Source organism: Hyperolius riggenbachi, chromosome 1, assembly GCF_040937935.1.
Source record: "Hyperolius riggenbachi isolate aHypRig1 chromosome 1, aHypRig1.pri, whole genome shotgun sequence".
Classification (NCBI taxonomy): Eukaryota; Metazoa; Chordata; class Amphibia; order Anura; family Hyperoliidae; genus Hyperolius; species Hyperolius riggenbachi.
The window spans coordinates 188,397,464-188,422,655 of NC_090646.1; the positions used below are offsets into that span (position 1 = coordinate 188,397,464).

The 25,192-nt window shown below is 44.0% G+C and overlaps 1 protein-coding gene across 2 annotated transcripts in view; it reads right to left on the reverse strand.

Moving 5' to 3' along the window:
- Positions 1–25,192, reverse strand: part of ARHGAP10 (Rho GTPase activating protein 10) — a 371,566-nt gene that overhangs the window by 127,249 nt on the left and 219,125 nt on the right. For both annotated transcript variants that reach the window (XM_068279239.1, XM_068279247.1), the window contains exons 15-18: positions 10,176–10,263; positions 7,270–7,328; positions 3,542–3,647; positions 991–1,150 (exon numbers count right to left, since the gene is read on the reverse strand). In XM_068279239.1, coding sequence (XP_068135340.1) covers positions 991–1,150; positions 3,542–3,647; positions 7,270–7,328; positions 10,176–10,263 — 413 coding nt within the window. The remainder of the gene's footprint in view (positions 1–990; positions 1,151–3,541; positions 3,648–7,269; positions 7,329–10,175; positions 10,264–25,192) is intronic.

Sequence of the window (25,192 nt, forward strand, 5' to 3'; positions counted from 1 at the left end):
TTGCATTACTGTATTTACACCAATCCCAGTGTGCGGGATTCAACAGCCTAAGTAAAGATCCTGTATGGAAATGATCAGGTCACCTGACCTTTCTCGCATACCCCCTATTATGCTGTAAGGAGCAGTCCTTACACACTCCCTAACAGAACTCAGCAAACAAGGAAAGGAAGGATTGGGTGATGTCTTTCCATGTAGCATCTGGCAGCACCAAAGCAATGATTTTGTCTTCAGAAGCTGTTCAGGTGATCTTTGAAGGGTTTTATCATGTAGAAAAGAAATTATTTAATTTCAAAACTACATTTCTGTAATACTACTGTTTAGGCAATATTAGATGGCAAGTAGCTAAACTTTAAAAGCGGTTAGGGCCCATTCACACTATACATATAAATATTTAAAAAATCATATAGTATATATTTCTATACTGCAATATGGACTATGGTTGAAGGTGTTCACTTCCATTCATAAACACTGTGTTTATGAAAAAGAAGAAACAAAGTACTCTAAATATCACAAAAAGGAATTACGGTTCATTAACTCACTCACCCTACTATGTACAAATGTTCACTTGTATCTATAAATAAAAAAAAAAAAAAAAAAAAAAAACGAACCTTTTTTCCATTTTTAATATCAGTTCTATGGGTCACATTTGTGATTACATTTGGAAAAAAATACACAGCAAATAATTAGGGATGCTACGATGGGTTTTCTGTGGAAAAGGCATGCTTCTTGTGATTTCAAAAATGCAAAGGAAAAAAAAAAAAGTGGAGTCCTTACTGATTGACTGTCACCCAGTACTGGAAATTGTCACTTCCTATGAGTGGAATTTGTTTTAATTCCAGGGGCAGGTCAGCTTTGCAGCATCATCAACAGCTACCAGCCTAGAAATAGCACTGCTTCCAGTGTACATGCACTGGCACCTGTGCCAGGAAACAATCATCCTGACAGGATCCCTTTCAGGCAACAGTAGCGTACATGCAGCGTGGTAAATACCTTTTCGTGGTTTTCAATAAGTATTTCAACAACAATGTTCTGAAACTTCAGGTCCATAATGGCCGCTACAGTTTCTTCTTGAGGTCTCATCAAAGTAGGACCAAACACCACTCCCAGATTAGCAACTGTCATCAGATTCTTCTTGGCATGACTAGAAACACTTGAAACAGTAAGGAAAAGTATGATTACTATATGTGCTTGTGTATGGAATTCTGACAACTAACTACAGTAGTGAAAACATTTCAGTGCAACAGTCCTGGAATATTAACCAACAGAAAACCTGAGCTACTTTGGCACATTAGAAGAATCTCATTGAAGTTGGCACTGACAAAGGAAATCCAACACAACATGAATGGACTGCAAAAGCAGGAGCCTCATGCAAAATCTAGTAAGTTTGAATTTTCAAGTGCCAATACCTCAAACTTACTAACATTAAAGCTGTTTAGTTGACAAAAGCCATGTTTTTTATGTTGAGATTTTTAAAGTTGCAAAATTGACCTACTATGCTTTTTATGGCAACATTTTTTTAAAGAGAACCGGAGGTGGAATTTACTTATGCTAGTGGGGCATAGAGGCTGGTTGTGCTCACTAACACCAGCCTCTGTTGCCCCATGGTGTGCCTCCAAGACCCCCCTGCGCGCCGCTATACCCCCCGCAGTGCTGGCAACACGCAGCGTGTCGCCAGCACAATGTTTACCTCTGCCTGTCTGTTAGCGCCGCTCCCCCGCCTCCTCCGTATCGGCGCTACCCGCCCGCGTCACTTCCCTCCAATCAGCAGGAGGGAAGGGACTCGGGCGGGTAGCGCCGATACGGAGGAGGCGGGGGAGCGGCGCTAACAGACAGGCAGAGGTAAACATTGTGCTGGCGACACGCTGCGTGTCGCCAGCACAGCGGGGGGTATAGCGGCGCGCAGGGGGGGGGGGGGGGGGTCTTGGTGGCAAACCATGGGGCAACAGAGGCTGGTGTTAGTGTGCACAACCAGCCTCTGTGCCCCACTAGCATAAGTAAATCCCACCTCGGGTTAAAAAAAAAACAATGGTTTCTCGCTATATGCAATACCCATGATCACATGATCATTTGCTTATCTCCATACTTATGCTCAAGGGATTTCCCAGAGTGGCTGAGGGAGAATGGCATTGTGGGAAATGTAGTTCAAACATAACGTTGGTAACAGTCATGATTGGAAAGGGGCGACCAACTATCATGTGAGATTTCCATAAAATACTTAATGCAGCTCACTGACATAAGTACCGTATATACATGTTATCTATGTATCTATCTGTCCACTTTTTTCACTCGTCTATTTTTTAGCACTAATGGAGGAACCTAGAAGTCCATATAGTATCCTGCATCTGACCCCACCTGGTGTATGTATTATGATTTTTCAGCAGTTGCATTCAGCTCTGCACATCTGCCTAAAACTCCACATGTGTAAGCCAGAATGAGCAAAAGAAGGGTTTGCATCAGCACCACCAGTAATAATAAAACAAGCTATTTTATTGAAAAGGGTTAAAAATCCATACAGGATTCAAAAAGGAGCCAGCTTCTTGGACAGTGCACTGTTTCAGGCGATGGCCCTTTGTCAAGCAATAAGCCAAGTTACTACTAGTGCTTGACAAAGGGCAATTGCCTGAAACAGCAAGCTGTCATCTGAGAAGCTGGCTCCTTTTCACTCCTGTATGGATTTTTAACCTTTTTCAATAAAAGAGCTTGTTTTATGATTACTGGTGGTACTGACCCAAACCCTTCTTTTGCTTATCAGTCTCTGGCGCAGAGAAGGTGGGTTTTAGCACACACAGGGCCATATGTAATTCACCTTTTCTTCTAAGTTTTCTCCTAGGAGATAATTTTTAATCTTATCTTTAAAATAATTTTTCAGCACGCTAGAATTGAAAAAGCACAAAATAGTATGCGGAAAAGTACCATAGACATTATTTTAAGTAATTTCTTACTTGCTGGTGGTTTAAAACATATTTCATGGACAAGCTGTAAAAATATCACTTAGGAGAAAAGTCAGGGGGAAAAATGAATTGCATGTGGGCCCCAGTCCCCACACCTAAGTGCTGCCTTATCCCCTCTATTTTTAAGCCTGAAGAACCGCAGAATACATAAAAAACAGAATTTCCCAAGATACACTGGTTAGAATATCTTTTTTTCTCTTAGTTATGCTTTGAAGGTTTTCTAAAATAGCATTTTCTACTCATTTAAACACCAAGTTTCATGTAAGGACTTGAACTGTCAGAAGGAATTTTCACGTGTTCTTGTGTTAGCAATACTACACAATCTCTTTCAGAGCCTAGCACTGAATTGAAATGATTAATCAAGTAATCTGTCTACCTATCTTTCAGACTCAAAGAACAAACTTTTGCAGCCAATAACGTCTAATAAACAAATATTTTTAAAAATATATCAATGATAAATGTTCCTAGTGAGTACCCGAGTCAATGGAACTTCCCAGCATTCTATTTGAATGGAATACACAAGGCAAAATACAACAACACAAAGGCAGCACTGCAATTTGTAGTACAGAGGTGACACAGAGGTTACATACTGTGCTAAGTGCTTGATGAGCAAGTCCAGCATTTCTCGATTTTTCTCAGGAAGTTTGTAAATTAAAAAATGAATGGCATTTACTCGAGACTCCGGGCTTCCACTTTCTGTAGAAGAAAAACAAAGAAAAATATGTAGTTAGGTTTAACCACTTGAGGACCGCAGTGTTAACCCCCCCCCCCCCCCCTCCCCAGTGACCAGGCCAGTTTTAGTAAAATAGGCCACTGCAGCTTTAAGGCCAAGCTGCAGGGCCGTACAACACAGCACACAAGTGACCCCTCCCCCCTTTTCTCCCCACCAACAGAGCTCTCTGTTGGTGGGGTCTGATCGCCCCCAGATGTTTGTTTTTTACATATATTTATTGCTTTTTTTATAATAAATGTTTTTTTATTATCTCCCCTCCCTCCCTCTCCGTAGCCAGCCAATTATGGTGATCGGCTGTCATAGGCTTCTGCCTGTGAGAGCCGACCGCTCTCTAATGTCCCAGGGGGACAGCCGTGTCACACGGCTGTCCCCAGTACAGCGCTGCTGCTGATCGCAGAGCTGTACTACCCTATTAGACGGCGGTTTTGCTGTCTAAGTCTCCAGGATGGCGATCGCCGCTCGGAGACTGAAGGCAGGGCGGAGCTCCACCCTCCGAGCAGGAGATGCGCGCGCAGCGTGCGTGCGATCTCCTGCTAGCCCCATAGACGGCCGTTCACGCTAAACGGCGTGGAGCGGTCCTGGAGCTGCTGCACTGCTCACGCCAATTGGCGTGGAGCAGTCGGCAAGTAGTTAAAGTGTACCTGTAGGGATAAAAACATTCAACGTCGCTGTATTATCATTGTATTGTATTACTATCTGTATTGTGTTGTGCATCTTATTGCTTTTTTATTACCTGTATTGTTGTATCTATTGTCTATTACCTGTATTGTGCTGTCGGTCACCCCTGTTATTGTCTGTAATCCTATGTATTGTACGGCACTGCATATTATCTCCCTCCCTCTATCAGTAGAGGGAAGCCTCTTAATAACTGCCCGATTACCGACGATTGGGAGGGAAATTGCATTGTGTGTTCCCACCATTAAGGTTCCCACTAATGATACAATCTTCACTGTCTAATTTTACCAAATCTATGTAGCAGAAGAGTAAACTCAGTGAATAGACTGAGTGGATAATTTAGGTAGTCGCTCTTATTACATAGACGTGGTAAAATTGTACAATCAAGATTCTATCATTTGTGGGCACCTTTAGGGGTTGCTGTGTAATCTTTTTGTAGTACATCACGGAACGTGCAGAACTGAGTCCAATGCCTTTTTCCACAGTGTCTCTTGCACTATTCCATACCACAGAAAGCAGGACAGTAAATGTGTCCATCCACCATGCAATGGCGGCCCAGTCTTGCACACAATTGATTATTTTACAACTGGACATTCATTTTACCACCTTGTACAAAGTCGATCAACTCTTGATCAGAATTCCACACTGCGACTCTATCTTCCATCTGATTGTTAACAATTACTGCTATGCCCCAACAAATTACTGCTATGCACAACCAGTGTTGTGAATAAACTGTCTAAAATAAGCTTGTGGAGTATTCATTAGATCCTTAATGTGTCCATGGATGCCATCTACAGCGCCATCAGCTGCACGATAACATTCAATTTATTTAAAACAATGGTACAGTGTATTCCTAGCTTTAGGATATGTCTTTGTTTATCACTAATGAAGAACCATAAGCCTGACAGAATGCAAAATGACATTTACCAAAGCAGGGCAAAGACAGCAATAAAAAAAACAAAGGACAAAAGATCAATCCCTTACTCAACTTTTTCCATATCTAAAAAAAAAAACCTTTAAGCTGAAGGTAGACTTTAGCAATAAAATCAGCTGCATAGTACACTAAACTGTTAAACCTAAGCTAACTAGGCTGTGTAATAACAATGATCAAAAGCAAATTGTATTAGATTTCATTTGCTGCAGGAAGCAAGAAATGTACTGGTTTTGTTTGTGTGCTTACACCCAAAAATGTAACTAATTATTAACTTTTGCCTCTCTATTCGCCTCTGCTTCTGCAGTCAGAGGTGTATTTATTTGGAAATACTTCACCACTAAACCCAGCCGCACACTCTGGCTACGCGAGGCCGAGCCATAAAGTCGGTGTGACGTTAGGAGAACCGGTACACAGATGGTTTAATGAGAGCTGCAGAACACAAGAGGTTGAAAGATGAAGCACATACTGCTTCAGACATCACTCAATATTCTGGGCACATCACCTTTCTTCCTCATTCTGCTGAAATCTATCCAGGTCAATAAGCAACATAATTTGATTATTAAAATGCCTAAGGTACCAGAGAAACATCTCAAGCAAGTTAAAACCTCATCTATTCCACAGCTACTTCAATCCATTTACACATTTCTCATTCACATTATATTATATTCTGCTAAGAAAGAATAAATTACAATTTAGGATAAATGTGTCCAGAGCCATGTTTAATAGTCATTATTTCTAGATTTATAAAATGTGCATCATTTTAAGTAGCATGTTTATTTAATACATGGTTTCTCCTGTGACCTAAAAGGGGAGCAGCTGAGGTGCAAAGCGAATGACTTCCAAGTCAAGAATGGCACAAATATGTAACGGCTACTTTACAGAGGACACTGAAGTTGGAGGAATAAGGAAGGTGATCTTGTTAACTCATTTTTAAAACACCTAATGACACCCAAAACTGAATTCTAAAAGTCATATTGATCAGGTTAATTCATGAACTTTGGAACTGCACAAAGCAGCATGGCGCAGTGCTCTGAAAGATGTGCCTATAATGGGCATGTAAGCAGATCAGGGATCTATTCAGTAAGCTAGTACCTATTCAGAAAAGGAGCTCTTAGGCAAGACTCCTTAACACACTGCTACTGCTTGGTGAGTGCATTCTAGTGGCTGCCTCTGAATTGCTTTGAATCTGACAGGAGAAAAGCGCTTACCAAAGGTTAGAATTATTATAAGCATCAGAACTAGACCACACAGGGAAAAAAAAAAAAAAAAAAAAAAGAAGGTAGCCTAGTATGATAACCAATTCCCCAGAAATTAACCCCTTAACGGCAGCCCTTTGGCGGCGTTAGGCAGCCATGCATGCATGCATATGTATGTGTCCAGCACCTGCTGGCATATACCGATCTTCTGCTAATGCAAAACAATGGTTTAAAAGCGTCCATTTTGCTTTAACCATACAAATGTTTGGATTATTATTATTAGCACGTGTGAGATGTGGCTGGAAAACAAGTCAGATCGATAGAGGCCACAGCTTGCAACTTACAGTAATTAAAGGATTTTTCTGCTGTTGTGCCAGGTACCACATGACTCCTTCAGAATTCACATAGGGCCCATTCCTCTATGGGTCAGAGCGGTTTTGGGTGGCACAAGGGAAACCTACACATTATTAGATATGCGATTTTAATGTTTTGGCTGATCAGTATTTTTATATTTTTTCTTTTAGACCAGCTGCATCAAATGTGGCTGCTTTAGTGTGTAACTTTAATAGTTATATAAAGAATGAACTGATAGAGAGTAATCCAGCTCGTATTGCCTTATATATTTATTTGCTTACTAGTGACAGAATAGGTAACCTTGGCAATTTTTGCTTTGTTGGAAACAGCTTGGTGCAGTTTGGGATTCTCCTTTAACACCGGTAAATTTGCTACTGCCACAGACTTGCTGATAACGAACAAACAATAAATAAAGTTAATATTTACTGGCAGGATTGATGAACTCTTCATGCAGCTCGTATGTCATCAGTGGTTCTGGCAGGCTCCTGGAAATACAAGGACAGCTCAAAGTTAACACAATGCCTGTTGAGTCACTGCAAATATACTGGTTATGCAACATTAGTATTTGCTCACACAGAGACAATTAGAGATGCATTAAGGCATGGTAACTGCTGCATAGCTCTGAGGAATGTTACATACAACTATTGTTCTAAAACCTTGCAGAAAAAAACATCACAATCATTTATGCAGCATGAAATGTAACGTATAGTACAGTAATTGGAGTACATACATTTTATTAGTAACAGTGAACTGCCATACTTCCCACTATATGATAGGGCACAGCAAAACATTTTAAAATAAATGATTTGACTTTTGAATAGAAGAAAAACCTACTCTGCGCACCAAAAAGCAGCGTGAATGCCCTATTACAGGTACATAGTTATAGCTGCATTTCATAGACGTGCAGTAATGCAATGCTTCATAAAAAAATAAAATCAAGCGCTAATGAGGAACTTTAACCCAGGATTGAAAATAGATCATCAGAGGGGTCTCTATGGCTGATATTGTGACCCCTCCCACAATGATGTCAAGATCATGATCCAGACAGTTTCTGTCTGTGAACCTTGTTGCATTGTGGGAAATAACTGCTGTTTCCAACTCTACTGCTAACCATTCTTACCCAAAAAATAAATTAATACATTTATTAGGAAAAAAAAAGAAAAAAATATGTACCAAAAAATAGACATTGGGGGAGTGATCAGAGCCCACCAAGAGAAAGCTCTGTTGGTGGGGATAAAAGGGGGGGGGGGGGAATCACTTGTGTGCCGAGTTGTGCGGCCCTGCAGCTAGGCCTTAAAGCTGCAGTGGCCCATTTTGTAAAAAATGGCCTGGTCTTTAGGGGGGTTTAACACCGCAGTCCTTAAGTGGTTAATGGACTCCGGAGGCGAAGCAGTAAATCTATCTTTACTTACCTGGGATTACATCCAGCTCCTAGAAGTCCTTTGGGTACCTCGCTGCAGCTTCGGTCTTATGCGGTGTCTCGCTGGCCACCCGTAAGTATTGCCGACCCTTTGGCCGGTCGGCGCTTAGGTCAGTGCTGTGGAGTCGGTACAAAAATCATCCAACTCCTCGGTTTATTGAAACCACCGACTCAGACTCCACGTGCCCAAAATACCGACTCCACAACCCTGGCTTCTGTGCATGCAAGCACCCACCGGGCGTGTACTGCACCTGCACCATAGTACTGCACTTGGAGTACGTGTCCGATGACGTGGAGACCTTTGCGTGCGGGCACTTGCGTGTGCCCGCGCTGTCATTGACCTGCAGATGGGACGGCGATACTTACAGGCAGCCAGCAGGACAACAGGAAAGACCAGAGCTGCGGCGAGGGATCCAAAGGACCTCTAGGGTCTGGAAGAAGCCCCACGTAAGTAAAGAGAGATTTATTGCTTCGCCGTGGGAGTCCTTTACATGCCATCAGCTTTGTGCTGTATTAAAACGGCTACATCTAACAAACATCCTAACAGATCAACATAGAAATTGTGCATGTGCAGTTTCCCAGAAAGCTATTGCCTCTCACTTCCCCCTAGGACCTCTATGAAGTTTTGTGGCTTTAATATGAAAGCTGGTAGTGCTGGGGACAGGAAATGTGACATGACAATAAAAACAAGTCAGGGATTCTAATCATTCTGTATGCTACCAAAAATGTTTTTTTGTTTGTTTCAGTCTCCATCACTCCTAGAGAGATTTACCCACTCCCTGTCTGCACAGGAAGTGAGAACATTCTCACAGTTGAGGAGACAGGACCATGATAACAGCCCCAAAGAATGTCTAATCCTTAACCCCACCATTCAAAAGTACTGTAAAATTCATCTAAACAGCCAACCTAGACTACTCTCCAATCATAACAACTACTGTTAATTAATAGTACACCTTACAAAGTAGATATCCTTCTGCATTATTTTCTAAACACAAAATACAAGTATAAAACACATAAAGGGCTAACACTGCATATAAATAGACTGTTCCAAAACAAATACTGCACAGTATACCTCCTCAATCCGATCATCCTGGACATAGTTTCTGTGGTGGCTCCTTTGCACAGTATAATCGTGTATGTCATTGTGCAAATCATGTTTCTGTTTGCTTAGCTTGAACTAAGCTCTGCTCAAATAACATACAATCTTAAGCAAACAGCTATAATAAACCAATATGTCCTCTCCCCTGGTGAAACCAACCCCACTGCCAACACGGGATTTATATTTACAACAGTCCTGGGTGCACTGAATACACAAGGCTGAACTGAACTGGAGGTGATGATTATTGTAGTATTGGTGCTTGGCAGACACATCAAAAGCAGGCAGAACTTGCCTACAGGATATTCCAGACCCATTTTTCGGGAGGACTTTGACCAAAATGTGAACAGGTTCAGTGAAAGTTTAACAATATTCCTTTTATGAAAAAAAAAAAAAAAAGCAGAAAATAAGGCACTGGTAGACTACTCTCTGTGGGATCCTAAGACTGAAGTATCAGGTTATCCATATATAATCAGGGCTGTGGAGACGGAGTTGGAGTCGAGGAGTCGGAGTCTGGGCAATTTCGGGCACCCGGAGTCGTTGATTTCATAAACTGAGGAGTAGGAGTTGGATGTTTTTTGTACAAAATCCACAGCCCTGTTAGGTAGACTAAGGAGTCGGAGTCATTTTGGGTACCCGGAGTTGGAGTTGGAGTTTCATACACTGAGGAGTCGGCGTTGGAAGATTTTTGTACCGACTCCACAGTCCTGTATATAATAGTAATATATAGTCAATATGGTCCTATATTTTGAACAGTAACTGTTCTCCTAACCATGACAGTAACATGGCAGTACATATGGAAAAGTGACTACTGACCTTAAATACAGCTTCAATGCGCTGGTTATGGTCTTCACCTCCCATTCTCCAGATTCACTTAGGTCCACATCGCAGCCAGCTTTCACATCTCCAGGAAGAAAAAATACCACACATTTAATATTACATTTTTTTTCAAATTTTTTTTTTGTTTAAAAAGTAGAAATCCACTCATAACTTTTCTTTTAAGTTGGAGTAGCGAAGGATTATTGTTCTTTGCGTTGTGCCCAGTATACCATTTCTGGTGGGCATGCCTGATATTCTCTTAGGGAGAATTCGTCAAAGCCGACAAAGTTAATCCACTGCGGTGTGTTAATATAAAAAGAGTAAATGGTGCATAGTCATAGTAAATAAAGTATTTTTGTAACTTTAGTATCCTTAAGTTATCCACTAATTAGTGACTTTCTCCTGGGTGTGTATTTCAAATAATGCAAAGGTAAAGACAGACTTTTAGTATGGGGTTATAATCATAGCCGCAGCAGGTTAGACCCACCAATCATGGCAGGTTTAGGACAGAGCCTTACACCATGGGCTGTATCTTTTTCACTGGAAATATTACAGTAAAATGAAGATTTGTTTGGAGCTCCATTTTAACACAAACAAAAAATTCTGTACTAAGAAAAATCACAAGGGTTGTGCTTTTACTACATTTTTTTTAACAGAAAAATGAATAATAATTCCAGCACAGTGTGCAAACCCTGCCCTATACAAGTTACTGGTTGTTGGAAGTATTGGCATAATATAGCATCCCTTGTAGCACTCCACTAGCACACTGACTCTGCTCAGGCAAGTAGTCCCATTTGTTTATGTCTCGGGGCATATGGGCAGATATGGTAATCGACAGGGGGGTGGGCAGAGGGTGACTGATTATACTGACTATCCAATGCATGGTAGTAATGTGATACTTGCTTACTCCAAGTAGAGTTACTGTACATCATGTTGATGGGTATCTGCAAAAGTACTTAGTCTACTGCATCTTGAGCTGCTCATTATCTATTTAATGTATTCACTGCAGAAGCATCGTAGATTATAACTATTAAATCCTTAAGACAATACAAAAATGGTCAATATAGTGCATGGGTTCTATAAAGTGAATGTTTTGCATAGTGTATGTATGACTGTATCACAAAGCACAGAAAAGGATTTTGGGATAATGTGCTGAAACGCATGGGGAACTTCTGGCGGAAACTCCCCAGCACATCAGCCGGATGCCAGAGCAGACATAGTATACACTGGGGACAGTAAGTGATTATATTTTTATTTATAAAGGACACTGCCTGATTCCTCTCAGCACCCCTGACGATGGCAGAAGGCCAAACCGGACAGGCTGAGAGCGGGCACTACTGCCTGATGATTTGGCTGACTGTGATTGAAGTACCACCGACGTGGGAAGCGAGATTTGCTAGTAGGTCTTACGTGGATTAGGACCTACAGAAGTGAATGTACCATACTGTACTTTTAAGTTTATCCATATTAAAGCATCATTTGCATTTATCTCATTACTGAAAGAGTCCCCTTTCTTTTGTTGTCTCCATACATGTATTTATACTTTGAAGCACCACATCTACATAAGTGGTAAAAGGGGACATCCTTGGATCAGTAAAAAGACATTTGATTACCTTTGGGAGAGACACCAGCTTTACAGAATGCTGTTTTGATTAGAGGTTTTCACTCCTCCAAGGGGTGTGCCATAAGGGCTGTTATGGGGTCTGGGTCAAGGGGAACATAACTCTACCTCGATTATGCCACCACCCTGTGAACAACAGGGACTTGTCCACTTCGTATTCCAGGGTTTTTTCCCCTTTAAGATGCCTGACACTTTTGTAAGATGCCTGACAATTTTGTAATTTCAGCTGTCACTATTGATACATCAATAACTTTTTGATTACTTATGCCATCAAAGACATACACATGTAGTTTTTTTCAGGACAATGTAGGCTTTCTTTGGTTAATATTTGTTTTCAAGATTTAATTTCACGGGCATTTGATATGGAAAGAATAGGCGTAAGTGAAGAAAATACAATTTTTTTTCATATTTCACCCTTCTCAAATTCTACATGATAAGTGCCACAAATATAAAACATATCAAAATAGGTTACTTGTCTTTTCCCGGGTTAAGTTGATACCCTACATGCCATATTTAATCACCAGTTGGGAATGTTGCGTACCATTATCGCCAGTTTGCGCGTGTAGCGATTGGACCCGATTGCTATGGCACACAGTTTGGGGACCCCAGTGCTGTACGGATACATTGTTAGGCAACAGCACATCGATGCATATGTACAATGTTGGGTCCCGGAGAGGTCGCCCTATCGATGGCGTGCGATCGCTAGTGGCGGCAGCCATTACACGTGTCCGCTAGTATTAGGGCTAAGTATAGGTGACACAAGGGGTTAATTAGTTAGGTAGGAGTTAATATTTTACTTGGGGAGGGAAGAGAAACACTTTATTATTTAATGGAGACGCTGTCAATTTAATCTTTTTTTTTTTTTTTTTTTCTTGGTTTCATGAATGAGTGGTGCTATTAGCAGCACTCATTCACAGTTAAATGAATGCACACGTCCTTGAATCCTTGAATCTTAAGTGTTTAAAGGAAACCTGAAGTGAGAGGAATACAGAGGCTGCCATCTTCATTCCCTTATAAACAACACCAGTGTCCTGGGTGTCATACGAAGCTTCAGGCTGGTTTCACTCTGTAAACCAGCGATGCGTTGCTTCCGCCGCACCGCATCGCTTCACCAGTAACAGGCGGTGGGTACAGCAACGGCCCGGGGTGAAAGGGCGCTGAGGCTTTAGTTGTTTCTGAGACACATACCTGCAACGAGCATGGAGTCAATTGAGCCAGAGCAGAGTCAAAGCATCTGATCTGCATTCTCATTCCGGGGCAGAGACTTAATTAGAGACAGAACATAAGCACAGAAAAATGTCCAAATGTTCACAAGGCTGAGTTTTATTGAACCCTTGTTTAACTCCATAACATGAAATTAAGGTTAATAATATATCTTAGATCACAAAATCTTAAGTTTTTCTCAAATTGGTTGAAGCAAAAATGAATACACCCCACAATAAAAACTACTACATCTAGTATTTTGAATGACCTCCATGATTTTTAAGGACAGCACCAAGTCTTCTAGGCATGGAATGAACAAGTTGGCAACGTATTGCAACATCTATCTTTTTCCATTCTTCAAGAATAACCTCTTTTAGAGCCTGGATGCTGGATGGAGAGTGATGCTCAACTTGTCCCTTCAGAATTCCCCACAGGTGTTCGATTGGGTTCAGATAAGGAGGCATACTTGGCCATTCAATCAACTTCACCCTGTTCTTCTTCAGAATGCAACAGTATCTTTAGATGTGTTTTGGATCATTGTGTTGGAAACGTGCACAACGACTAAGTGCATAGAGTGATGGCAGCATCTTCTCCTTCAGTATAGAGCAGTACATTGCTGAGTTCATGATACAATCAATGAAATTCAGCTCCCTCAATGAAATCAATCAATGAAATGCAGCCCCACATAAGGACCCTGCCACCATCATGTTTTACTGTAGGCACCATGCATTTTTCTTTGAAATCCTCACCTTTACAATGTCATACAGTTTTGAAACCATTAGTTACAAAAACAGTGATATTTGTCTCATCACTCCAGAGTATAGACTCCCAGTAGTCTATCTTTTTCAGCATGGGCCCAAGCGAATTCTAGGCATTTTTTTGTGCATGGGCTTTAGGAGAGGCTTCCTTCATGGACGATACCTATGCATACCATTCCTCTGCAGTGTGCGCCATAAGGGGTCACGGGAAAAGGTCACTCCAGTTTGGCTTTCTACTGCTTTTGCTAACTGCAGTGAACTTGCATGGCGATTTTCTTCAACCCTTTTCATCAGAATAAGACACTCCTGTCGAGATGTTAACTTCCGTGGACGTCTCTGTAAGATGGTTGCACTTCCATCTTTCTTAAATTTTTGGATCAATTTTGCTACAGTATGTTGACTGATATGTAAAGCTTTGCTGATCGTCTTGTAGCCCTCACCTTTATTGTGCAAAGTAATGGATTTCCTTTCTCAAAATGTTTGCCATTTCTCTTCCATGTGGAGCCATTGCTGACAGCATTAAATGGAAAGCCCTTTTATAGTCACCTGTCTGCTGGACACCTCTTAAATGAATCATTAGACTCACACCTGTGGTTGAATGCCTGGTAATTAGAATTTTGAAGTCTTAAGTGTGGCTTTTCTCCTAAGACTATAATTGGGGTGTACTTATTTTTGCAACATGGGCTTGAATTAATTTGTTAGGAAAATCACTTTTGTGTGTGTAAATTAACAAATCTTGTTTGCAATCAATAGCCTAATGTAGGAGCACTTTGTAGTACAGTATTTCATAGAAAATGTTGCTAGTGAAAGGAAACTAAAGGATTTCTGACAAATGTAGTGGGGTGAACTCATTTATGCTGAGCACTGTATATGTATGTATGTATGTATGTATATATTCATTCTCATCTATCCTGCTTCATGCCCTTTTAGTATAGACACCCTATAAATACATTTTAGCTAAAGATAAGCCAGTAATCTTCTGCAGTGTGAAGCTATGTGGCAGTTTCCTTCCGTTCCTGCCAACGTAATAAAAATAACAGCCTTTCCTGAGTTTTGCATGTTATTTAGATTTTGAGAAAAAAAAAAAAAAAAAAGATTACACTCAGTCCTAGTAATTGTATGAACATTTTGATCAAAACATGGCATAGTGTACGCGTACCTTAAAAGATTGGTAACATTGTTAGCCTGCACAAAAATACCAAATTCCAGACAAATAAAGCCATGTCACTGTCCTCACTCAGCACAGCTGTGCTATGGCACTTTCTACAGTGGGGAAACTTGATCAATTATTTATCTGCCACAATATACAGTAAGTGCCTGCCACATAGACAGTAAGAAGTGTGAGAAGTGTTCACTAAAACACCGTCTTCCTGTCATTCTTGTGTATTATTTATGACCTGTCAGCATATGACATTATAAATGCAAGTCCGTGTTCCCAAGAGAGGGCCACACATAATCCTGTTCCGTATTAACACCATAGTCAACACCATTTTAGGTAGTTTTAGACCTGTGACACTTAGAGAAAGACTTATCCTTACACAGCTCTACACCTGCTCCAACAATATTACATCTCATTCCTGCATTTCTGAAAACGATTGTACAGCTTGCCATTTAAAGGAATACTGTAGGGGTGTCGAGGGAAATTAGTTGAACTTACCTGGGGCTTCTAATTGTCCCCCGCAGATATCCTGTGCCCGCGCAGCCACTCACCGATGCTCCGGCCCAGTCTCCGGTTCACTTCTGGAATTTCAGACTTTAAAGTCTGAAAACCACTGCGCCTGCGTTGCCGTGTCCCGACTCCCGCTGACGTCACCAGGAGCTTACTGCACAGGCCCAGTATGGTCTGTGCCTGCATAGTACATTCCTTGTGACGTCAGTGGGAGCAAAGACACAGCAACACAGGCGCAATGGTTTTCAGACTTTAAAGTCTGAAATTCCAGAAGTGAACCGGAGGCGGGGCCGGAGCATCGGTGAGTGGCTGCGCGGGCACAGGACGTCTGCGGGGGACTGTTAGAAGCCCCGGGTAAGTTCAACTCATTTTCCCCGACCCCCTACAGTATTCCTTTAAAGGACAAGATAGTTTGTAAAGAATACTTTTCTTATACTTTCAAGGGACCTTCGAATAAGGAAAGATGCTGGTTTGATTAGCCTCAAGTAAAACAGTCCTTCTCTCCAACTCAGATTGCATGAAAGATCTGAAGAACTGTCGTAACTAATATAACCTCATTAAATCTCTTAAGTGTTACTTTTTATTTTCTGCTTTGTGACAGATTCCCATTAAAGAGGAACTGTAGTGAAAATAACATACATGAATAAGATTGCTTATTTTTTTACAATATTAATTCATAGATTATTGAGTCAATGTTTGCCCATTGTAAAATCTTTCCTCTCAGATTTAAATTCTGAAATTTGTCACTGGTGGTGACATCTTTAGTTCTGCCAGGTGATCTGTCCAGAATGTTTGTTACTGAGAGTTCTATGCACAGATAGAGATTCTGTTAGTTTGGCAGTTGGAAAAAAAGATATATATTATTTCCCACAATGCAAAGAGGTTCATAAAAAGAAAAAACTGTCAAGACCAAGGTCATGGCGTCACACTGTGGGAGGGGTGTTACCGCAATATCAGCCATACAAATGCCCTTGATGATCTTTTTGAGAAAAGGTAAACATTTCTCATGGGAAAGGGGGTATGAGCTACTGATTGGGATGAAGTTCAATTCTTAGATAAAGTTCCTCTTTAAAGGTTGACTATTTTTCCAACTTTCTGTAAAACTACTGATTGGTCATTTGAATCCTACAAAGACACTGAAAAAGTACTAAACAGCTTTGTTTATATGTAGTGCAATACTAATCCTCATTCATACTCCTTATCTGCATTGCCAGTTCTCTGCCAGCTGATAATACATAAACACTAATCCCTTACTGACTAGAGAGCTCTCATAATGCTTCCACATCTTGACTGAAAAACAGGAACTCAGTATGCGCTGCTGTACTGCAGGGAAATAAATCTGAGAGCAGGATTAGGATACAGAAAGCAGAGAGTGGTCTCATTTGTCACAGTGATCAGGATTGTACAGATGTCCACATGTTATGCTAATTAATCCTAAAATGCAAGTTGTCTTGCTATCTTCCTGAACTTCTTAAACCTCTGAGATACACACCTGGAACCAGCATGCAACCAGTGGAGCCAGGATATCTGATCTGCATACTTGTTCTGGGACACTGAATCAAAAAATGTTAATGGTGGAGGCTCAACAAAGAGGAAGGTAGTATTCACAAAGAGGAAGAGCAATGCCTTCTTAAAGAGAATCTGTATTGTTAAAATCGCACAAAAGCAAACATACCAGTGCATTAGGGGACATCTCCGCTCCCCGCCGCATTAAAAGTAGTCAAAAACTGTTTAAAAAAGTGTGTTTATAAACAAAATGGCCACCTAAACCGGAAGTAGGTTGATGTACAGTATGTCCACACATAGAAAATGCATCCATACACAAGCAGGCTGTATACAGCCTTCCTTTTGAATCTCAAGAGATCATTTGTGTGTTTATCTTCTTCCCCCTGAAGAGTGACAGACAGATTGTTTCTTTCTGCAGACAGCTGTGCCCGGCGTCTGTAATTCCTCAGTAATGTATGTGACAGCCCAGCCAGCTCCTTTCACAGCCTAACAGAGGTAACTTGTAAAAGCAGGTCTCTTCTCTCACTGATAAGAGAGCAGAGAGGCAGCCTAATGTAAATAACACACACAGGAGTGTGCATAGAGGGGGCCTGGAGGGGGGGGGTGCATAACAGATCAACAACACCGAAGAGTTGGCAGCCTTCCAGACACAGGGCGACAGATCCGACAGGAGAGAGATAAGTTGATTTATTAGAGATGGTGAGAGTAGAAAGTGCTGCAGTAAGCCACAGCACATTAGAATAGGTTTAGGAACTTGTAGGATAGTAGAAAAAAGGATGACAATTTTGTTACAGAGTCTTTTTATATACTCCTCTGAATCCACGCTAATCTGTTATAAATGAGTATTGGTATTGATATGAATCTTTTTTCCTGGAAACTGCTAAAACACTGAATATTACATGGTGAGGATAGTCGTGTGCTGGTCTTACATCCGCATCAATGCAGATTTGTAGATACAGTGCATGATGGCAAGGGTGTGGTGCTGCCTGAGCTTGTTATTGACAACAGATGCTTATGTCAGAAACACATCAATGAAAGCCAAGAGATTTAGTAAATGGTATGAACCCATTTTAGTATCAAGGTTAAATGAATGATCAATCGGAACAAAATATTTAGCAAATTGGAATAACAGAAACAGAATGAAAAGCAGCAGCCCACTCAATCAATCTCTGCAGGTTGATCGAACCTTTCTTAACCTCTTGAGGACCATGGTGTCAAACCCCCCAAGTGACCAGGCTATTTTCTGTTTAATTGGCCACTGCAGCTTTAAGCCCAAGCTGCAGGGCCATACAACTCTGCACACAAGTGATCCCCCCTCCCTTTTCTCCCCACCAACAGAGCTCTCTGTTGGTGGGGTCTGATCGTCCCCCCTGTGTTTAATTTTTTTAAATAAATATTTGTTTTTTTTTATATTACTTTTTTTTTTCCTTCTTTTTAACTAAATCCCCTCCCTCCCCCCAGCCGGCCAATCACGGCGATCGGCTGTCATAGGCTTCTGCCTATGAGAGCTGATCACTCTCTTGTCCCCCAGGGGGACAGCCGTGTCACACGGCTGTACCCAGTACAGCAATGCTGCTGATGGCAGCGCTGTACAAGTAAACACACGGCGGCTTCGCCGTGTAACAGTCTTTCGAGCAGCGATGGCCGCTCGGAGACTGAAGGCGGAGCTCAGCTCAGCTCTGCCCACCAAGCAGGAGATGCGTGCGCGATCTCCTGCAAAACAGAGCCCCAGGACTTTACGCCAATTCTCGTTAGGCGGTCCTGGGGCTGCCGCCGCGGCCACGCCCATCGGCGTGACGCGGTCGGCAAAAGGTTAAAGCGTTGTTGCATTGACCGGGTTTTTTTTTTGTTTTTTTTTTTACTACCTTTCTACTATTCACCTATAAACTCATTGATTGGTGAATGACAAATAAACCACTAGTAAAATACCTGGCTAGGAGCTCAGACACATGCTACTTACTTCACAACAGACTGTCTGTGCTAAAGTCAGCAATCTTCTTTAACAGACGCTGGCTGTGCCTTCCCTACTTGCACCTGAATTTGTGGGAGATTGATGCAATCCAGGCAGCAGCCATAGCCATGCTCACACAGGCTAAAACCTGATATACTTTGCCATGGGCATCTGCAGAAAATTTTCCAAGGGGGGCAAAAAGGGGGAGGAGGAAGAAGTAGCACGCCGCGCCGAAATTTGGGGTATTTTGTGTGCGTAGCGTGCCGAAAAATGGGGCTACGTCAGTGCCGAAAAATGGGTGTGGTCATGGACCAGAATGTGGGTGTGGTCGCGAGTGGAGACAAGTTTGCATGAACTTAGCAATGGTGGGACATTAGATTAGGACAGTGATGTTGAACCTTTTTGAAGGTCGAGTGCCCAAACTGCAACCCAAAAGTCACTTATCTATCGCAAAGTGCCAACAGCAATTTAAACTAAAATACAAACGTTTTAACTCATACATGAACATTTTGGAAAATCCAAGTTGAAAATAAACTGTGAAGATAAACCATTTCATCCATCCTACTCCTGAAAAATGTATTCATTTTTTTAGAACCTCCCAGTTTAATTTTCTGTTTTAAAAAGCTGAAAAAGTAGGTTTGGAAAAGAAGCAGGCGGTTTACTTCCGGCAAACAGAAGTAGCGATCAGCGTGGCAGGGTGGAAGAGGGGAAGGATAAAGGTGCTGCTCTTGGTATCCAACTTCGGTGGCAAAAGTATCTGTGTTTGAGACAATAAGAGACAGAGCGCACTCAGGGGAACAGTACAGCAGTAGATTGGGTGAATTCAGAATAATCTCACCTCTAGAAATTGCTGGCGAACTTGTACAGGAGTAGCCAGCGTGTAGACTTTTATCCGTCTAGCCAGGGATCAGGCACAAAGGCAGCTGGATTCTGTGTCTTTGCCTGATGAAAAGGAGGACTTGGTCTCCTGAAACGCGGTGCAATATATTTTAATAAACCTTAAAGTGATCCTTAAGTCGATCAAAAAAAAAAAGAGATTTACTCACCTGGGGCTTCCCTCAGCCCCCTGCAGCTGATCGGTGCCCACGCAACCCCGCTCCGATGCTTCTGCACCCGCCGGCGAACACTTCCGGTTTGGCCGTCACCGGCCGACAGGCATGGGAACGCGAGTGATTCTTCGCGTTCCCAGCCATAATATCGCCCCCTATGCTGCTATTGCCGCTTGCTGCCTGCCAACAACCATCCGAGTGAAGGAGGAATCCAGCTGCCTTTGTGCCTGATCCCTGGCTAGAGGGATAAAAGCCTACAGGCTGGCTACTCCTGTGCAGGTTCAGCAACTTCTAGAGGTGAGATTATTCTGAATTCACCCAATCTACTGCTATACCAGGGGTGCCCACACTTTTTCGGCTCGCGAGCTACTTTAAAATTTGCCGAGGCCAGGAGATCTACCAACGTCTAGGCACGCCCCCCCCCCGCGTAGGTTAGCCAGGTATATGTGCCTGCAGCATAGGTTACGTGCCCTCAGTATAGGTTAGCCAGGTATATGGGCCCTCCGTGTAGGTTAGCCAGGCATATGGGCCCTCAGTGTAGGTTAGCCAGGTATATGGGCCCCCAGTGTAGGTTAGCCAGGTATATGGGCCCCCATTGTAGGTTAGCCAGGTATATGGGCCCTCAGTGTAGGTTAGCCAGGTATATGGGCCCCCAGTGTAGGCTAGCCAGGTATATGGGCCCCCAGTGTAGGTTAGCCAGGTATATGGGCCCCCAGTGTAGGTTAGCCAGGTATATGGGCCCCCAGTGTAGGTTAGCCAGGTGTATGGGCCCCCAGTGTAGTTAGCCGGGTGTATGGGCCCTCAGTGTAGTTAGCCGGGTGTATGGGCCCTCAGTGCAGTTAGCCGGGTGTATGGGCCCTCAGTGCAGTTAGCCGGGTGTATGGGCCCTCAGTGCAGTTAGCCGGGTGTATGGGCCCTCAGTGCAGTTAGCCGGGTGTATGGGCCCTCAGTGCAGTTAGCCGGGTGTATGGGCCCTCAGTGTAGTTAGCCGGGTGTATGGGCCCTCAGTGTAGTTAGCCGGGTGTATGGGCCCTCAGTGTAGTTAGCCGGGTGTATGGGCCCTCAGTGTAGTTAGCCGGGTGTATGGGCCCTCAGTGTAGTTAGCCGGGTGTATGGGCCCTCAGTGTAGTTAGCCGGGTGTATGGGCCCTCAGTGTAGTTAGCCGGGTGTATGGGCCCTCAGTGTAGTTAGCCGGGTGTATGGGCCCTCAGTGTAGTTAGACGGGTGTATGGGCCCCCAGTGTAGGCTAGCCAGGTATATGTACCTGCAGGCAGTCAGAGGAGAAGAGGCGGCGAGGAGAGACTCTGGCAGGCCAATGGGATGCAGGGGAGAAGCGGCGGCGAAGAGAGAGGCGGCGCGGCTGCTACGTCATGGCTGGGGGCGGCGCCGGGTACGTTACAAGCACGCACGGCTGCCCGTCGCCGCCCCCAGCCATGACGTAGCGGCCGCGCCGCCTCTCTCCTCCCTCTCTCCTCGCATGCATCCTTATTGGCCAGGAGCTAAACACGAGCTGCTGGCCGCAACAAATTTTACGAGACGCGGCCGAGAGGCCGCGATCTACCAAGAAAGCGGTCGCGATCTACCGGTAGATCGCGATCGACCTATTGGGCAGCCCTGTGCTATACTGTTCCCCTGAGTGTGCTGTCTCAAACACAGAAAAAGTAGGTTTAATGCTATTGTCTCATATGATGAGGATTCAGCTTTTTCCATAGTCTTGCAGTTAGCAATGATGTGACCCCCATGAAGACAAATTTCATCAATCATGAGGCCCCCCAACAAGACAAATTCAGCAATCTTGAGGCCCCCAACAAATTATGAGGCCCCCAACAAGACAAATTCAGTAACCATGAGGCCCTCAACAAGACAAATTCAGCAGTCATGAGGCACATAAATATACAGCATTTCACATAAATAGGCAGAATGCCCCCTTAATATGGTAGACACCTTTCACCTGGCTTCTGAATTCTCCTCTACTGGCTGCTGTGCTTGGCTGGCTTGGCAATACTGTTTTTGGCTAGCTTGGGGATTATGTGTGTGCCGAAAGGCCTGGCAGTGATGCTGTGGCCTGGCTGGCGGTGATGCTGGGCTGGGCTGGCCTGGCTGGCGGTGATGCTGGGCTGGCTGGCCTGGATAGTTTAGGTAGCGCCAGGTGCCCTCCAGTTTAGGTAGCGCCAGGTGCCCTCCAGTTTAGGTAGCGCCAGGTGCCCTCCAGTTTAGGTAGCGCCAGGTGCCCTCCAGTTTAGGTAGCGCCAGGTGCCCTCCAGTTTAGGTAGCGCCAGGTGCCCTCCAGTTTAGGTAGCGCCAGGTGCCCTCCAGTTTAGGTAGCGCCAGGTGCCCTCCAGTTTAGGTAGCGCCAGGTGCCCTCCAGTTTAGGTAGAGCCAGGTGCCCTCCAGTTTAGGTAGCGCCAGGTGCCCTCCAGTTTAGGTAGCGCCAGGAGCCCTCCAGTTTAGGTAGCGCCAGGTGCCCTCCAGTTTAGGTAGCGCCAGGTGCCCTCCAGTTTAGGTAGCGACAGGCCCCCCAGTTCAGGTAGTGACAGGAGCCCCCCCACCCCAGTTCAGTTGGTGAAAGGGAACTCCAGGGACCCCCCAGTTCAGGTAGTGACAGGGACCCCCCAGTTCAGGTAGTGACAGCAGCCCACCAGTTCAGGTAGTGACGGGAGCCCACCAATTCAGGTAGTGACGGGAGCCCACCAATTCAGGTAGTGACAGGAACCCACCAGTTTAGGTAGTGACAGGAGCCCACAAGTTCAGGTAGTGACAGGAGCCCACAAGTTCAGGTAGTGAAAGGAGCCCACCAGTTCAGTTAGTGACAGGAGCCCACCAGTTCAGGTAGTGACAGGGACCCCCCAGTTCAAGTAGTGACAGGAGCCCACCAGTTCAGGTAGTGACAGGAGCCCACCAGTTCAAGTAGTGACAGGAGCCCAAGAGTAGGTAGTGACAGGAGCCCACCAGTTCAGGTAGTGACAGGGACCCCCCAGTTCAAGTAGTGACAGGAGCCCACCAGTAGGTAGTGACAGGAGCCCACCAGTTCAGGTAGTGACAGGAGCCCACCAGTTCAGGTAGTGACAGGAGCCCACCAATTCAGGTAGTGACAGGGACCCCCCAGTTCAGGTAGTGACAGGGACCCCCCAGTTCAGGTAGTGACAGGGACCCCCCAGTTCAGGTAGTGACAGGGACCCCCCAGTTCAGGTAGTGACAGGGACCCCCCAGTTCAGGTAGTGACAGGGACCCCCCAGTTCAGGTAGTGACAGGGACCCCCCAGTTCAGGTAGTGACAGGGACCCCCCAGTTCAGGTAGTGACAGGGACCCCCCAGTTCAGGTAGTGACAGGGACCCCCCAGTTCAGGTAGTGACAGGAGCCCACCAGTTCAGGTAGTGACAGGAGCCCACCAGTTCAGGTAGTGACCGGGACCCCCCAGTTCAAGTAGTGACAGGAGCCCACCAGTTCAGGTAGTGACAGGAGCCCACCAGTTCAGGTAGTGACAGGGACCCCCCAGTTCAAGTAGTGACAGGAGCCCACCAGTTCAGGTAGTGACAGAAGCCCACCAGTTCAGGTAGTGACAGGGACCCCCCAGTTCAGGTAGTGACAGGAGCCCACCAGTTCAGGTAGTGACAGAGACCCCCAAGTTCAGGTAGTGACAGGGACCCCCCAGTTTAGGTAGTGCGGCCAGTAGGGAGAGTGGTGGGGAAAGTCTCCCCCCCCCTAATGTGCAAGTCATTTTTATGTGTCGCTTAAGGCTATATAAACAGCTGACTACAACATACCCAAGTAACATACATGTTTGAAAATGATTTTGATATTAGAAAAACTCAAGGTCTAATGTAAGTGTGAAATCCTTGCAGGTCAATACGTTTCAAACAATCGCACAGGAATTCTTAGCTGCAGCACTGAATTGATTGCAGGCAGCATATGATATACAAACAATTTGTCATTCTCATAATGTCCAGGGTAATGAAATGAATTCACTTTCTGGCTTCCTGCAGTCTCCCGTGCCAAAGAACACTGTGTTATCAGCACAGATGGAGCATGCATGGACCTGGAGCACAGCCTGCTTCAAACGAGCTTCTCAGAATACCAATGAATACCTCAAAGTCAGGCCGGCTCTGACAATGCACAGTCTAGGACATACTAGATTTATGTGCATCAAGCTCTTTGATGGCACAGTGATAAACCTAGAGGACACTCCGACATCGCTGCCAAAGTTCAAATCACAGAAAATGTAAAGTATGTATAAACAGCCAAGCCAGAGTGTAACAGGTACAGTAGACATTCAAAGTGGGTTGAAACTCCATATTAACTGAAAAAATAAAATAAAAGTCATGCAATGAGAAATTACTCATTACTCATTTAGCCTACCTATCCTGGTTTTAGCGTCCAATATGTGACATAGAAAAAAAGATAATATTTCTGCTGGTTTCCAACACTACTGTTACTCTGTGATGCCAAAAGTGACATCACCTCTGCCTTTTTTTCTCAACCCAATGTTAATTCTCCCTCCCTCCCTACTTCTATAGCTTACTCTTACTATTCCCTTAAGGTGGCCATACACTGGTCGATTTGCCATCAGATCGACCAACAGATAGATCCCTCTCTGATCGAATCTGATCAGAAAGGGATCGTATGGCTGCCTTTACTGCAAACAGATTGTGAATCGCTTTCAGCATGAAACCGATCACAATCTGTGAAGCTGCTGCTGCCGCGCCTGCATACATTTCCTGATCCAGCCGGCATGCACTCCCGACCCGCTGTATATTGGCGGGAAAAATCGTTAGGTGTATGGGCCCCTTTACTATCCCTCCCACAGCAAACATGACCTAAACAACAGGCTTACATCACTGTGTAAACTCTTCAAAGAGTTAGAGGGGATTAGGGGATTCAATTTCTTTTTTCTTCGGATCAGTCAAAAACAGTCTTATCAGTGTGCAGACAGCTTGTACCAGGGGCGTAGCAATAGGGGGTGCAGCGGTAGCGACCGCATCGGGGCCCTTGGGCCAGAGGGGCCCCGAATGGCCCTCCCTCAACTACAGTATTAGCTCTATATTGGTCCTGTGCTCATAATAATCATTTATATATATACTTTGAATAGTGGTAATCATTAACAAACTATTCCCCATCCCCTTCTTGCACCTCTGACATTGTAGTTGCCATTGGCAGCTTTTAGTGCGCCGTTTCAATTGCTATGTATAGAGTGCATGGTGGGCCCCATTGTAAAACTTGCATCGGGGCCCACAGCTCCTTAGCTACGCCACTGGCTTGT